A 12,366-nucleotide genomic window follows, 5' to 3' on the forward strand; every position below is an offset into this window, starting at 1 on the left:
CAAAGCACAATGAGGAGTTTTCCCACCCTCTGTTCTGTCAAAGTGTGCGGCGTCTCTTGAGCCACGAAGCAGGTTTTTTTAATCAAAAGAATATTATTTACCCAAAAAGCAAAATGTAAACAATAAATAAGAAATATACACTGAAACTATGAGATATGCATTGAGATAAATAACCCCGACTATCTGTTTACCTCTTGAAACTTGTGACCATAATGTTTCCTCACAGACCTGGTCAATTATTATAAGTGTAATAATTATAATGCTTCTCAGTGGGATTTAGCTGGTTTAAATATGACGTCAAAATATTCAATTGTTCATTATAACAGATGCATAACAACCCAAGTATGTTGTGCATTACACTGAAGTAGAGAAGAGCTCGAGCCACAAAGGGAGGACTAATGCATGAATGAGCTTTAGATGACTCTAAATCATGTTGCTATTGAGGGGATAAAGCCTTGGTTGACAGAGATCTGCGCTTTTCAATGCTTCAGTTATTTGCTGTTCTCTATTTATTCTTTTACAGCTTTAAATACTTCAGCCTTCTAATCTGTGCTGCATAATTCTCTTCTACACTTGCATTGTCCTGTCATCTTGCAAAACGAAACATCAACAGTCTCTGATGTGGATTGTAATAATGACACAAATCTTTCGTTGTGTTTCTTTGCAGTAAGAAAGAGAAGGCTTGAGGGAGGACCCATTTTCCCAAAATGTCGGACAAATGTTTAAAAACCAAGACTGTCTCCAAACCGGCGCCACCTTGACTTTCAACATCCTTCCAAACGACTTTAAAAACTGTGCCTTGATCATTGTCTACACAGAAATGTATTTGTGTACCGTTCTGAGTGTCCTTTTAGTCAACTAAAGTGTCATTGTTTGAGTTATTTTTGCAGAAAACTTGACTTATTGCCTGTGACATATTTAAGCAGGGTTTATTCTCCTTTAAACAATCACAATGTTCACACTCGCTCAGCCTCATTAAAAGTATTTAAACTCTACATTACCTGTATATTCAACAGTGACTTTCGGAAGTGTCAAAGTAAAAACTAGTAAACTAAGAGGAAGTAGAAAAAAAATAATCTGGAAAACAGTCAAAAATATAATAATTCTATCCGTTTCATCCCGCGTTAGACGGTGAGAGTTGGTCTGAGTAATCTTCTTAAAATAGGTGTTGTGTTTATTTACTGGAGCTAAATCTAATGTGTGTTTAAATATGACAGTTCTACTTTTTTTTGTCACCATCAGTTAAACACCATCAACTGCTTGTTTTGGAGTTGTGGTTTGAAATACATATGGGCAATAAATACAAATGTACACTGTACATTCAGTTGTAGAGTTATACAATGGTAATATTACTCCTCATCTTTAAAAGTGATATCACTTAAAAATGATAGATAAATGGTAGATTTAACTTTTGTCAAAGGGGAATACAGACTTCTGGTGCATGATTGAGCGTTACACTGTAACATATCCTTGATTTATTATCACTGCTTGTGTTTTACATTTGTTGTTTAAAATAATAGAGGATGTAAACATTTGTAAGCAATAAATGCTGATTTGCTTGACCCATGTTCTCTTTTGTCTTGTGTATCAGGCTTTGATTTTAAATCAGGACAGGACTTCTTTTAGATAACGCTCCGTCCTTTGCCTTCAACAGTGACACCTCCTGGCTCCACGTGGACATTACAACCTTTTGTCTCGTGATCTAGGCATAAAGATCAGGCCAAATATGTTTTTCTGGCTACATGTAGAGAATGTAGAATTCTACAGCTGTAGAATTAAAGCATAACAATGAAGCAGTCTTTTTGTGATCAACATGTCCTTTTATTTATTCTCAGGCAAAATCATAAAAGATAACCAACCCTTTATTGCTCATGGCATTATATTTCATTACATGTGGCTTTCCTTCAACCAACGTAAATTATCTTTGAATTATTGGGTGTGACAAAGAGACCTGTTTTTAACATTACATGTAACATAGTTATAAATAATATGATCAGAAGATTATTACATAATTGTATACTTGGTAACGTGTAACACTGAGAGTTCTGGCTTTATGGCTGAAATCAGAGGGCTATGTACTGTTGTGCATACTACAGCACAGTAGCCCAATTTCTTATTATTCAAACAAAACAAAACCCAGGAAATCTATAAATACAATACGCATACATATTTAATCCTTGTTCTTATACATACATCAACGGTGGAAACACACTCAAACTCAAAGCATTATTGCCGTATATTTTGCATGACAAACAATATCAGAGACAGTGACTTTACATACTCACACAACAGACATGTCAAGACATATGGCATGCAAGACACTGAAGGTGGCGGAGTAAAAAGTACTGCTACACACTACTACGCAACGCCGACATGAGGCTTCTGACAGTGTAGCACTAGGGAGATAGACAACACTATGTACAGTACAACAAAGAAAGGGGTACTGCGTGTGCAAAACCTCAACAACATCATGACAAAACACAAGATTACGTTAACTTTTAAAATATGGCTTATCGAGTTATCACATTTTCTTTTAGTATTTTAGACACACATTTAGTTTTATAATAGTAAATGATTGTTTGCCCTGCTTGAGGCATAATAGCTATATTTATGTACAAAACCAAGAGAACAGCATAATACATTTTTTTTTTTTTTATAGCTGTGCAGCAATCAAGAGGGTAAAGGAGTTTAAATATCTCAGGCTACAACATGTATTTCATCCCTCTGCTTGCTGTTCGCATTCAGCCAACATTTGCCTGGCTCCTGAGTTAGCCTGGCTCGCCTAATCTAATGGTATTATTTGTACTACTGGCTCAAAATCTGTCTCATATGGCCCTATATTGGTCTCTGATTGGTGTACAGTCTCCACCCCCTCGGTTAGGTAAAAATAAGATGGACTACAAATTAAATACATCCCAAAAAAAAATCAATAATGAAACGATAAACTCACAACAGTTTTCTAAATATGTGTTTGGTTTAACCGAAAGAGGGAGATTGGTGTAAAAACGCCCACCTTAGTGTAGACAGATATGAACATGATGTCATCTGCCACGCACAGACAACTCATTTGAGCCACCCCGTTACTTTTTCCTGCAGTGGGCCTGGCAGGTACTTCACTACGGTGTCCATGATGCTCTCCTCCTCCTCTTCATCTCCGCAGCCTTTGGGAACCGCCTGTTTGGGTCGAGTCAAGCTCCCGGCGGCTGTCTCTTCTGCAGCAGCGGCGGCCTCAGCCTCGGCCTCCTCGCGCTTTTTCAAACCATACTGTGTGGGCAAGTGGGCAGAGTTATTACTTTTTCTGGGTTTGCGCTGTTTTTCAGAAATCAGATGTGCCTTTATTGTCTTTGTCGGTGAACAAAAGAAAGTGTTTCATCGGGGCACTGCTTTCGAGATTGAGACGTTTCAACACCTTCAGATTGAAAATGACATCTGGATGGACGTCGAAACATCTCAATTGAAAAAAGAATGTCCAGATGACTCCCTTTCGAAACCTTTTCTACAATCTACAGGAGGATAAAGGATAAAACATGCAATATGGACAGAATAATAGTGGAAACCAGCAGTGAAATGTAATCAAGTGTGAATGATGTCTATAGGGCACATTAAGATGATCAGCAACATTAAAAGGTATCATTTCCAACCCTCCCCCTCCTTTTAAATTAGTTATTTGGTGCTCAAGGCTCATGCTCATGCGGTATTATCAAGAGACACAAGGAAAGGGTTTGTCTATTTTTAGATGTTTTGATGTTCTTTCATACAGGAGATAGGACAGCTTTCATTTCAGCCAAATATAGCCAATACTACAGGCAGTGCTCCCTTACTAACCGGCCCGTGTTTATTTGCTGCTCTTGTAGTGTTTGCGCACCTTGTCTCTGATGCCTTGCCTCATGGACTCTCTCTCAGCCTCCATCTTGGAATATTTGGCCTTCCTCTCCTCCTCCTGCTGCCTCAGAGCCTCTTGTCTCTCCTCCTCTTTCTTGGCTGCATCAGGGTCCTCCTCCTTCTCCTCTCCCCCCAGCATCTTCCCCACATCAGGAGGGCCACCTTGGAGAGAGATCAGGCGAGTGAAGGACATAATAAAAGAGCAGGAACATTTTTTTTTTTTTTTTACAGTATACAAACTGCAAATGGGGGTTGAAATGGCTTGATTTCAGAAGAGTTGTATTGCTGTTATGACCTTGACTCTTCATGATCTCATTTGTTCCATGGTAATCGTGAGGATGAAAATAAATTCAAAAGATGGAAGTTCAAATTTCTTTTCCCGATTTGCATATAACAGCTTGAAACAAGTACGTATGTAAATCAACCATTGAGCAAATACATTTAAAGTACAGAATGTCACATTGAAGAGTGATTGCAGCAGATCTACTGGGATTGATCAGGAAACACATTACATCCCTGTCAATAGCACGAATCATCAGTGCATCTGTTAGTGGGTGGAATATTAAGCAGCAAGTCAACATTTTGTCCTCAAACTTGTCGATGTGTTTGTGAATTTGACAAAAGCTTTCAAGGGATTCGCGACGGCTTGGCAACTGAGTGATAGCCTCTCCAAAACTGCAGTGGTCAGTATCTATGGAGACAGGTTATGTGTGAGGAGTGCAAAGGCAGGCCCATCGGATTTTCTACATCTATTCCTTACACGGGTCGTCCGTCTGCTTCTCCATATATAACACAAATGAGAGTAGTCACAATGTGCCCGGGTTGTTTTGTATCCCTTATAAAACTAAAATATAAATATTGTCTAGAGATGTCATAGATCATTTACACAATTAGTGCTTGAAATGCCATAAACCGAAATTGAAGTAAAAGTACAATACGGGAGATACGATAACTAGAAAGCACCTGTCCCTTTGAGTCTAATTATGTGAGTTGTTCCGGTAAGTGCCATCCGTACAGGACGAGAGGAGGATGGGGAGATGAAAGACAGTGACAAATTAGCGGGAAGATAAAGTACGTCCACAAAATTCAGTCTGACGGAACGAGGGATGACAACAGAGAAAAATGAAGCGCAATGGCAGAGGATGGGGGCATCCGAGGGGATCCACAAACAGCCCCGCATAAGAGAAGGCGTGGAGTCTGTTGTGTTTTCACGTATCAGCATAAAACCAACAAAGTCCTGCAAATCGCTGAGTGGTGGAACATGAGAAGATGCAGCTTAAATGAGAGGGTGTAATTACAAAAGGGGCATTGGGAGCGTTAGAACAAATTATGACAAGTGGGTTTAAACGAAGCCAAACTCTGTGCAACAGCATAAAAGTTTGGATACTACTTATATAAAACCTATAAGATGCAAGATCCAGGGACTGTTTATGTAATTGTATACAAACTGTGACCGTATACTGAATATGACATAATATCGTGAACATTTTAATATCAATTACAGAAAAAATGCTACAAATTGAGCCGTTTTACAAAATGATAAAGTTATGTGGTAAACGTTCAAATAGATGATATTTTAAAATAATTGTTTCCCATTTGTCTGATAATCAAACCTCAACTATTACTTTTAGAGACACATTTCTGTTGGCTGGACATAATATTGTGTCTCAATGTGGAATTTTAGTGTTACAAATATTGTGAGAAAAATGTCATGATTTGACACACAACAAAACAAAAGTGCTTTGATTTTGCTCATATATTACTGTTCCATTAGTATGTGACCAGCTTTATGAAATCAAACTTCTAAAATAGTCACAATTATTCATTTTTAGTTTGTTCGTGCGATTATGTCACATGATAGACACCTCTCACCTCATGTCACACAAAAATACAGTATTGAAAAATGCTTATAATTACTTTATGGAGATCTAACAGGAGGAAAATGCCTTTTATAGAAAGGACAAAGCATTAAGTGAGTGAATCCAAAACAAAGGACTGCACTTCCTGACGCAGCAGATCTGTCTGAGTATGATTCAGCACAACACATGGCCAAAATAATAATGAGAATAAATGTTTCCTTGCCCAGAAAATAATGGTTTGAGCTAATAAAATGTTGTGTAATCTTGGGCTTATTGTTATCAGTGACTTTCTATTTGTATAATCAGGAAAAGATACTGGTACTAATTATTTTTCAAGTCCACATAAAAAGGATAAAACAAAGTTAACCTTTAACACTGAAATCGCACTTCTGAGTCACATATTGAAATAGCATTGTTAATATTACATTTTCGCTTTCTTTATAAATGTTAACAAGACTGCTGACATAAAAAAGATGTATTCCTTTGCTTATTAGAGTAAGTCGCACCTTTTACATTCCTATGTCAGCCGTATTCTCTCATGCAAAGCTCTATCTTACTAAGAGTACAGGTTTGCATAATTTATTCTTCCGAGCTTACTGTCAAACATTCATGTCCTATACCACCTCGCGCTCTGAAGGAGGGGCTGAAGGTCGCTCGGGCGAAGTGAATTTGATTTGCGATTGTGTGTGTGTGTGTGTGTGTGTGTGTGTCAGTGTCAGTGCCCATTCAAGCGATGCAGACCAGGGCACTCCGTCAATCATATTAGTCTGCTTTTCAATGCAATTACAGGCACTTACAGAAGATGAAACGAGATGAGCGTCGGCCTGAAAATGTTGTGTGTTTGTAACTAAAAAGAGCCATTTTGTGCGTGTAATTTTGCCGTTTTCCCTTCCATGTTGAAATGACAAGATACAAAGCTGGAGCTGGAGGGAATTAGATTAAAATTTTAATAAGTTTTGTTTCCCCTGGAGTCTGTCACAATGCTTTATATGGGACTAGTCACTCGCTCCTAGGATCTATTTTAGGCTGAGCAGCTTTGCATCTGCTTTCATTTAAGCTTTTCCCTTCTGGGGTCGACTCAGAAAACAATATATGTCGTATATATAATGTGCAATGATAGTGTTTGAACTGATTTACGTCAGATTCTCTTTTCTTATATCATGGTGCAGAAGAGTATTTGGGTTTAGGCGATATTACATCAGTCAGTTGTATGTTGTAAAAGTCATACCATAAAATCATTGTAATTAACAATTTGTTTGTTAATTCTTCTCCCTCTTTTTATTTGTATTTTACAATTGTGAGATACAGTTGTGAAGACAAAATCACCTTAACCTTGGGGTGACATATAATAATGTCATTTTAGGGTAGATTTGCATTACTATCAAATAATAATACATTTATTTTAAACTTGAATAGCTTCACAGGTTTAGGCCCACTAAAGAGAGCATTTACCCTTCTTATAATACACTATCACTCGTTACAATTTATTTAATGTTTTAATCATTTCTATAGTTTGTTTGATTAATTGTGTTTATTTGCTTGGTTCTTGTCTCGTAAAGCGTGTTTTTTAATGTCTTGAAAAAGCACATTATTAATAAAAACGTATCATTTTAAAATGTTTAATTGCATTGTGCAGCGCTAGAGCTGATGCCAGTCGTGTAGTCTGTGAGCTTCATGTTTTAATAAATGTGCAAACGTTTTGGACCTCACAGAACACCGACTTCCCCATTTACAGACTGGGAACTGTTTTTGCTGATGTGGTCATGGTCTGACTGACGCCTGAGGCTTCTGCAGCTTGATTGAGCTCTTCACCTTCAGACTGACATGTGCGTCACTTAACAGTGTCATTTTCTGACAAACTATTTCAGCATTTTGGAGATTGCGAAGTACTGAGATAGCGCTAAAGCATTGAAGGGGAAATGCAATCAGCGCAGGGAGAAAGTTTTATGGTGCCTAAATTTAAAGTCTGTCGGAAACAAAAGCACTAAACTGTTTAGCTACATTTGATCATTAACACAGTCCGGGTGAGCGGAATTGAGTGTGACTGATTAACAAGTTACGTATAAAAGATAGATTTTTCTTTTGCGAAATCTTCTTTTCTCTTGTCGCAGCAGATCACTTGTGAGAAGTGATTTGCATTTTGATTTGGCAAACGTTTACGCCAGATGCTCTTTCTGACTCAACCTTTTCTACTCAGGACAACATTGGCTTGTGACTTCTAGCAGCGTGAATGAAATTGGAATACTTAACATTTGACATTTAGAAAATGGAAAATATGCATAGTGGTAAAGAGGGGGGAAATCACATTTTGAAAGAAAGTGGTTGTCGGTTTTAGATCCTTGATTTGATTAGGGCAATCGCTCTTTGCAACCTGATCCTAGACAAGAAGTAAAGTATAATGGACTACTTTAAAAGCCTTTTGTAAAATATGTAGTTTCCATTTGCTTGTTAAATTAAGTCTGAACAGCTATTATAAAACGATTTGTCATCTGAAGCATAAACAGGAAGTGACCTCCTAAATAGTGATCACATGACCACTGCAGAAGCCACGGACCATGGCAGGAGGACACCAGACCGGCTGAATCCCCGCTGTTAAACATCTCACTTTTTTCCAAAAGCATCTGTAACTAAATAAGCCTTGGAGGATTGACTAATGCACTGACAGCATCCTCGCACCACACACTTCCCACCAGACACTCGGCAAAAGGTAGTGCCGGTCCATGAAACCAAATCTCCTTGTATTATTTTCCTCTGCACTCCCCAGTGTGTACAACTACACTTGCTCACACTATCATTCAATTTGTCATATAGCACTTTATAGCACTGGTTTAGTTTCATAGTTCACCTGTTTACTTGAAAATAATATACCAGCAAATGAATGATATTGGTTTGCTGATAAATGTAATTTATTGGAGAACGTATTGATGTATATTGAGAGCTTCTAACAACCAGATTGATGACTTCTTTGGCTATTGATAATTTAGCTAATTGTTTTTTTTTGTTTGTTTTCAATTTCCCGATAGTGCAATTCAGAAATCCAATGAATTGTCAGCACTTTCTTGGCTTTCAAGAGAAAAATACTCCCCAAGGCCACAAACAAAAAGCAGATTACAGTGGATACATTAGCCATCCGTCTTGTCCTTGTTGTCATTCAGTGACAAACAACCAGGCCCTGTAGGTCTCACCCGCCCAGTGCAACCTCCATAATTAATCCCCCCTCTCCCCTAGTAGTCCCATATACTGTATTGATTACTGCTTGTATTCCACATTCACACGCACACATACAAAACATGCTCTGCGCGCTCAAATGAATTCCCAAAGTCCACAGTAGTGTTGTGCAATGTGATGCAGCAGAGAGTTGATTTAAGTATTCACAGTGCAGACACGAGCCCCGGCCGCTATGCAGAGCGAACCAACGCTGTCATCCCCTGCATCCCAATGAGCAGCTCTGAAGGGGCTTTGCTGGAGCTCTACAGCGCAAGTGCAACTGCCAAAGACGTATCCATTCAGGCTACATGCGACTGACCAGTGTGCAATAGCCTGTGCAGCAGCGGAGCAGATAAATGTGGCTAGTTTCCTCGCACTCGCTGCCCTGAAGCCTGAAGCAAGAGGGATATGTTTCAAAGCTATTACAGGCTCTAATTAGGGGGGCAAAGATTAGGATAATGCCTGGCTTTAAAGGCTAAAAAGTCTTTGTACTTGGAATTCTCAGCTTAAACCTCCTTTCTTTTTTTTTTACCTTCTGAGGTCATTAGAGAAAACCATCTCCCTCATTTTGACCAATAATTTAACATTTAGCATGTTTTTCAATTCCTAACACAAACCTTTCCTACTTATCAGCACTTGGAGCCAGCACTGGCTGCGGGACGGATGGTTCTCCTCGCTCAAAAACAGAACAAAGTAATATGATAGTGTATTAAGTCAGATTATGGCATTGATATGAAAAATCAATAACTAATTTTGCAGAGTAGGCTGATATATATATATATATATATATATATATATATATATATATATATATATATATATATATATATATATATATATATATATATATATATATATATGCATCCAACAGGGGACTTTAATACACCATAAACCACTTGATTTTCCTTTTCGAAACAGATACAAACGCCAAGTCTGTTTCCTTGCTCATCTGAGTCCCCAGGACAGCTCCACCAGGGCTGGTGTGCGTGCGGACGCGGCTCTCCTTTAAATCCAGTGCACTGCAGTGCTGTTAAATCAACCCACAGCCCAGGCGGACCACTCACCTCCCATCGCAGCTTTCATTACAAAATTCATGATGAAGCAGTTCTGTGCACTCCTCCTTCGGTCACGTTACAGGGGCAGACCTACGAACAAGGGGACAACACACTGAGCAATGACCGCACCAGTAACAATATGCCCTTTCATATTTCATATTTGTTTATGATCTTTAACGCCCATTAGACAAGCTCTGACAACAGACATATCCACATATGACAGGTTTTGCAGCTGTAAGGTTTAATAGAGCAGAGAAAAGTCGGTTAGGTAAGGATTTTGCATTGTCCCGTGCCACAAGGAAACACCTGCGCCCTTGATTTACTACAGTCCACCTTGCGCTTTTTGCGGACACACCTGCCTCATTAAATGAACTTGTAAAGAGAAATACACATGAAACGGCGCATTCGTTTGATGAATTGAGGCAATGACCTTCAACATGGGGAATTGGAATGGTAACATCTGTGGTCCCAGGACAATGGGCTTTTAGTGTTATTATTATTAAATATGCTAGAAGTTTATGACATATGAGTAACGGACATCTATTGGTGCAAGCTTATGACTCTATAGCAGAATAGTTAACAAAAACTACTTAAAAACGGCTTTATCCCCCCCCTCACAAGTTGCCTTTAAAAAGCTCCCGTAGCCTGTGTTACCGGACATTGCTTCCATTACAATTTCCAGATTAAATTAGCCTTACGTGAACCCGTGCCGTTACTTCCCTCCAGTGCAGCATACTCTATCGTACACCTACGCATCATTTACTGGGAATTAACTAACCTGAGAAATCCTCGCGCGCATTCGCGTCTATCATCACAAGTGCACCAACCCATCCAAACGTCCCGTATGCGGTTGTTATGTTCGATTTCGCCCCGAGTGTGCGTGCGTGTGTGTGTGTAGGTGTGCGTGTGCGTGTGTAGGTGTGCGTGTGTAGGTGTGCGTGTGCGTGTGTAGGTGTGCGTGTGCGTGTGTAGGTGTGCGTGTGTGCTTGCATGTGCATGTGCATGTTTGTTTTTTTTACCTCGTCCGAACGCAGCTCCGAGTCCTTTTTTACTCCCACCAAAACGCGTTTTGTCGCAGTGTTCCGGGCGCCCTCCTTGTTCTCATTCAGTGCAGAGAGAGAAAGCGGTAAGTTGCGAGTCTGCGAGGCGCTGCTGCTGCTGCTGCTGCTGCTGCTGATGCTGAAGCTGCTGAGGCTGAGGCTGAGGCTGATGCGTGCTTGTGCGTGCTGGAGCGTGCTTGTGCGTGCTGGAGCGTGCTTGTGCGTGCTGGAGCGTGCTTGTGCGTGTCAGTGCGCAGACATGCCGCTAGTGTCGAGGTGAGCGCGGGCTGCGGCGGCGCAGCGAGGGCACGAGAGTGTTCCTACAGGACAAGTCGAGAAAGTACAACCACGAGGGAGGGGGGGAGAGGAGGAGGAGGAGGAGGAAGAGGAGGAAGAGGGGGAGGAAGAGGAGGGGGGGAAGAGGAGGGGGAAGAGGAGGGGGAGGAGGAAGAGAAGGAGAAGGAAGAGGGGGAGGGGGAAGAGGAGGAAGAGGAGGAGGAGGAGGGGGAGAGGAGGAGGAAGAAGAGGAGGAGGGGGAGGAGGAAGAGAAGGAGGAGGAAGAGGATGAAGAAGGGGAGGGGGAAGAGGAGGAGGAGGGGGAGGAGGAAGAGGATGAAGAAGGGGAGGGGGAAGAGGAGGAAGACAAGGATGAGGAGGAGGAGGATGAAGAAGAGGAGGGGGGAGGATGAAGAGGAGGAGGAAGAGGAGGAAGAGGATGATGAAAAGGAGGATGAAGTGGAGAGGGAGGAGGAGGATGAAGAGGAGGAGTATGAAGTGGAGAGGGAGGAGGAGGATGGAGAGGAGGAGGAGGAGTATGAAGTGGAGAGGGAGGAGGAGGATGAAGAGGAGGAGGAGTATGAAGTGGAAAGGGAGGAGGAGGATGAAGAGGAGGAGGAGTATGAAGTGGAGAGGGAGGAGGAGGATGAAGAGGAGGAGGAGGAGTATGAAGTGGAGAGGGAGGAGGAGGAGGAGGATGAAGAGGAGGAGGAGTATGAAGTGGAGAGGGAGGAGGAGGAGGATGGAGAGGAGGAGGAGTATGAAGTGGAGAGGGAGGAGGAGGATGAAGAGGAGGAGGAGGAGTATGAAGTGGAGAGGGAGGAGGAGGATGAAGTGGAGAGGGAGGAGGAGGATGAAGTGGAGGAGGAGGATGAAGTGGAGAGGGAGGAGGAGGGTGAAGTGGAGGAGGAGGATGAAGTGGAGAGGGAGGAGGAGGATGAAGTGGAGGAGGAGTATGAAGTGGAGAGGGAGGAGGAGGATGAAGAGGAGGAGGAGTATGAAGTGGAGAGGGAGGAGGAGGAGGATGATGAAGAGGAGGAGGAGTAT

The 12,366-nt window shown here is 41.1% G+C and overlaps 1 protein-coding gene across 2 annotated transcripts; it reads right to left on the reverse strand.

Annotated features, from left to right (window-relative positions):
- Nucleotides 1-1,799: 1,799 nt before the first annotated feature.
- On the reverse strand, nucleotides 1,800-11,196 carry LOC140376539 (complexin-1-like). Of its 2 annotated transcripts, none has more exons than XM_072462014.1 (4): nucleotides 11,023-11,196; nucleotides 10,013-10,093; nucleotides 3,866-4,044; nucleotides 1,800-3,264 (listed from the first exon to the last, which is right to left on the reverse strand). In XM_072462014.1, exons 2-4 carry the CDS (start codon nucleotides 10,041-10,043, stop codon nucleotides 3,064-3,066), a joined length of 411 nt encoding a protein of 136 aa, XP_072318115.1. In that variant the 5' UTR covers nucleotides 10,044-10,093; nucleotides 11,023-11,196; the 3' UTR covers nucleotides 1,800-3,063. The 2 variants fall into 2 exon arrangements, with proteins under 2 accessions (XP_072318115.1, XP_072318116.1); XM_072462015.1 differs by lacking the exon at nucleotides 11,023-11,196 and adding an exon at nucleotides 10,782-10,812.
- Nucleotides 11,197-12,366: the final 1,170 nt, after the last annotated feature.

The sequence above is a fragment of the Eucyclogobius newberryi genome, unplaced genomic scaffold (assembly GCF_026437365.1).
Source record: "Eucyclogobius newberryi isolate DKJ021-1_F unplaced genomic scaffold, fEucNew1.0.hap1 SCAF_365, whole genome shotgun sequence".
NCBI lineage: Eukaryota > Metazoa > Chordata > Actinopteri > Gobiiformes > Gobiidae > Eucyclogobius > Eucyclogobius newberryi.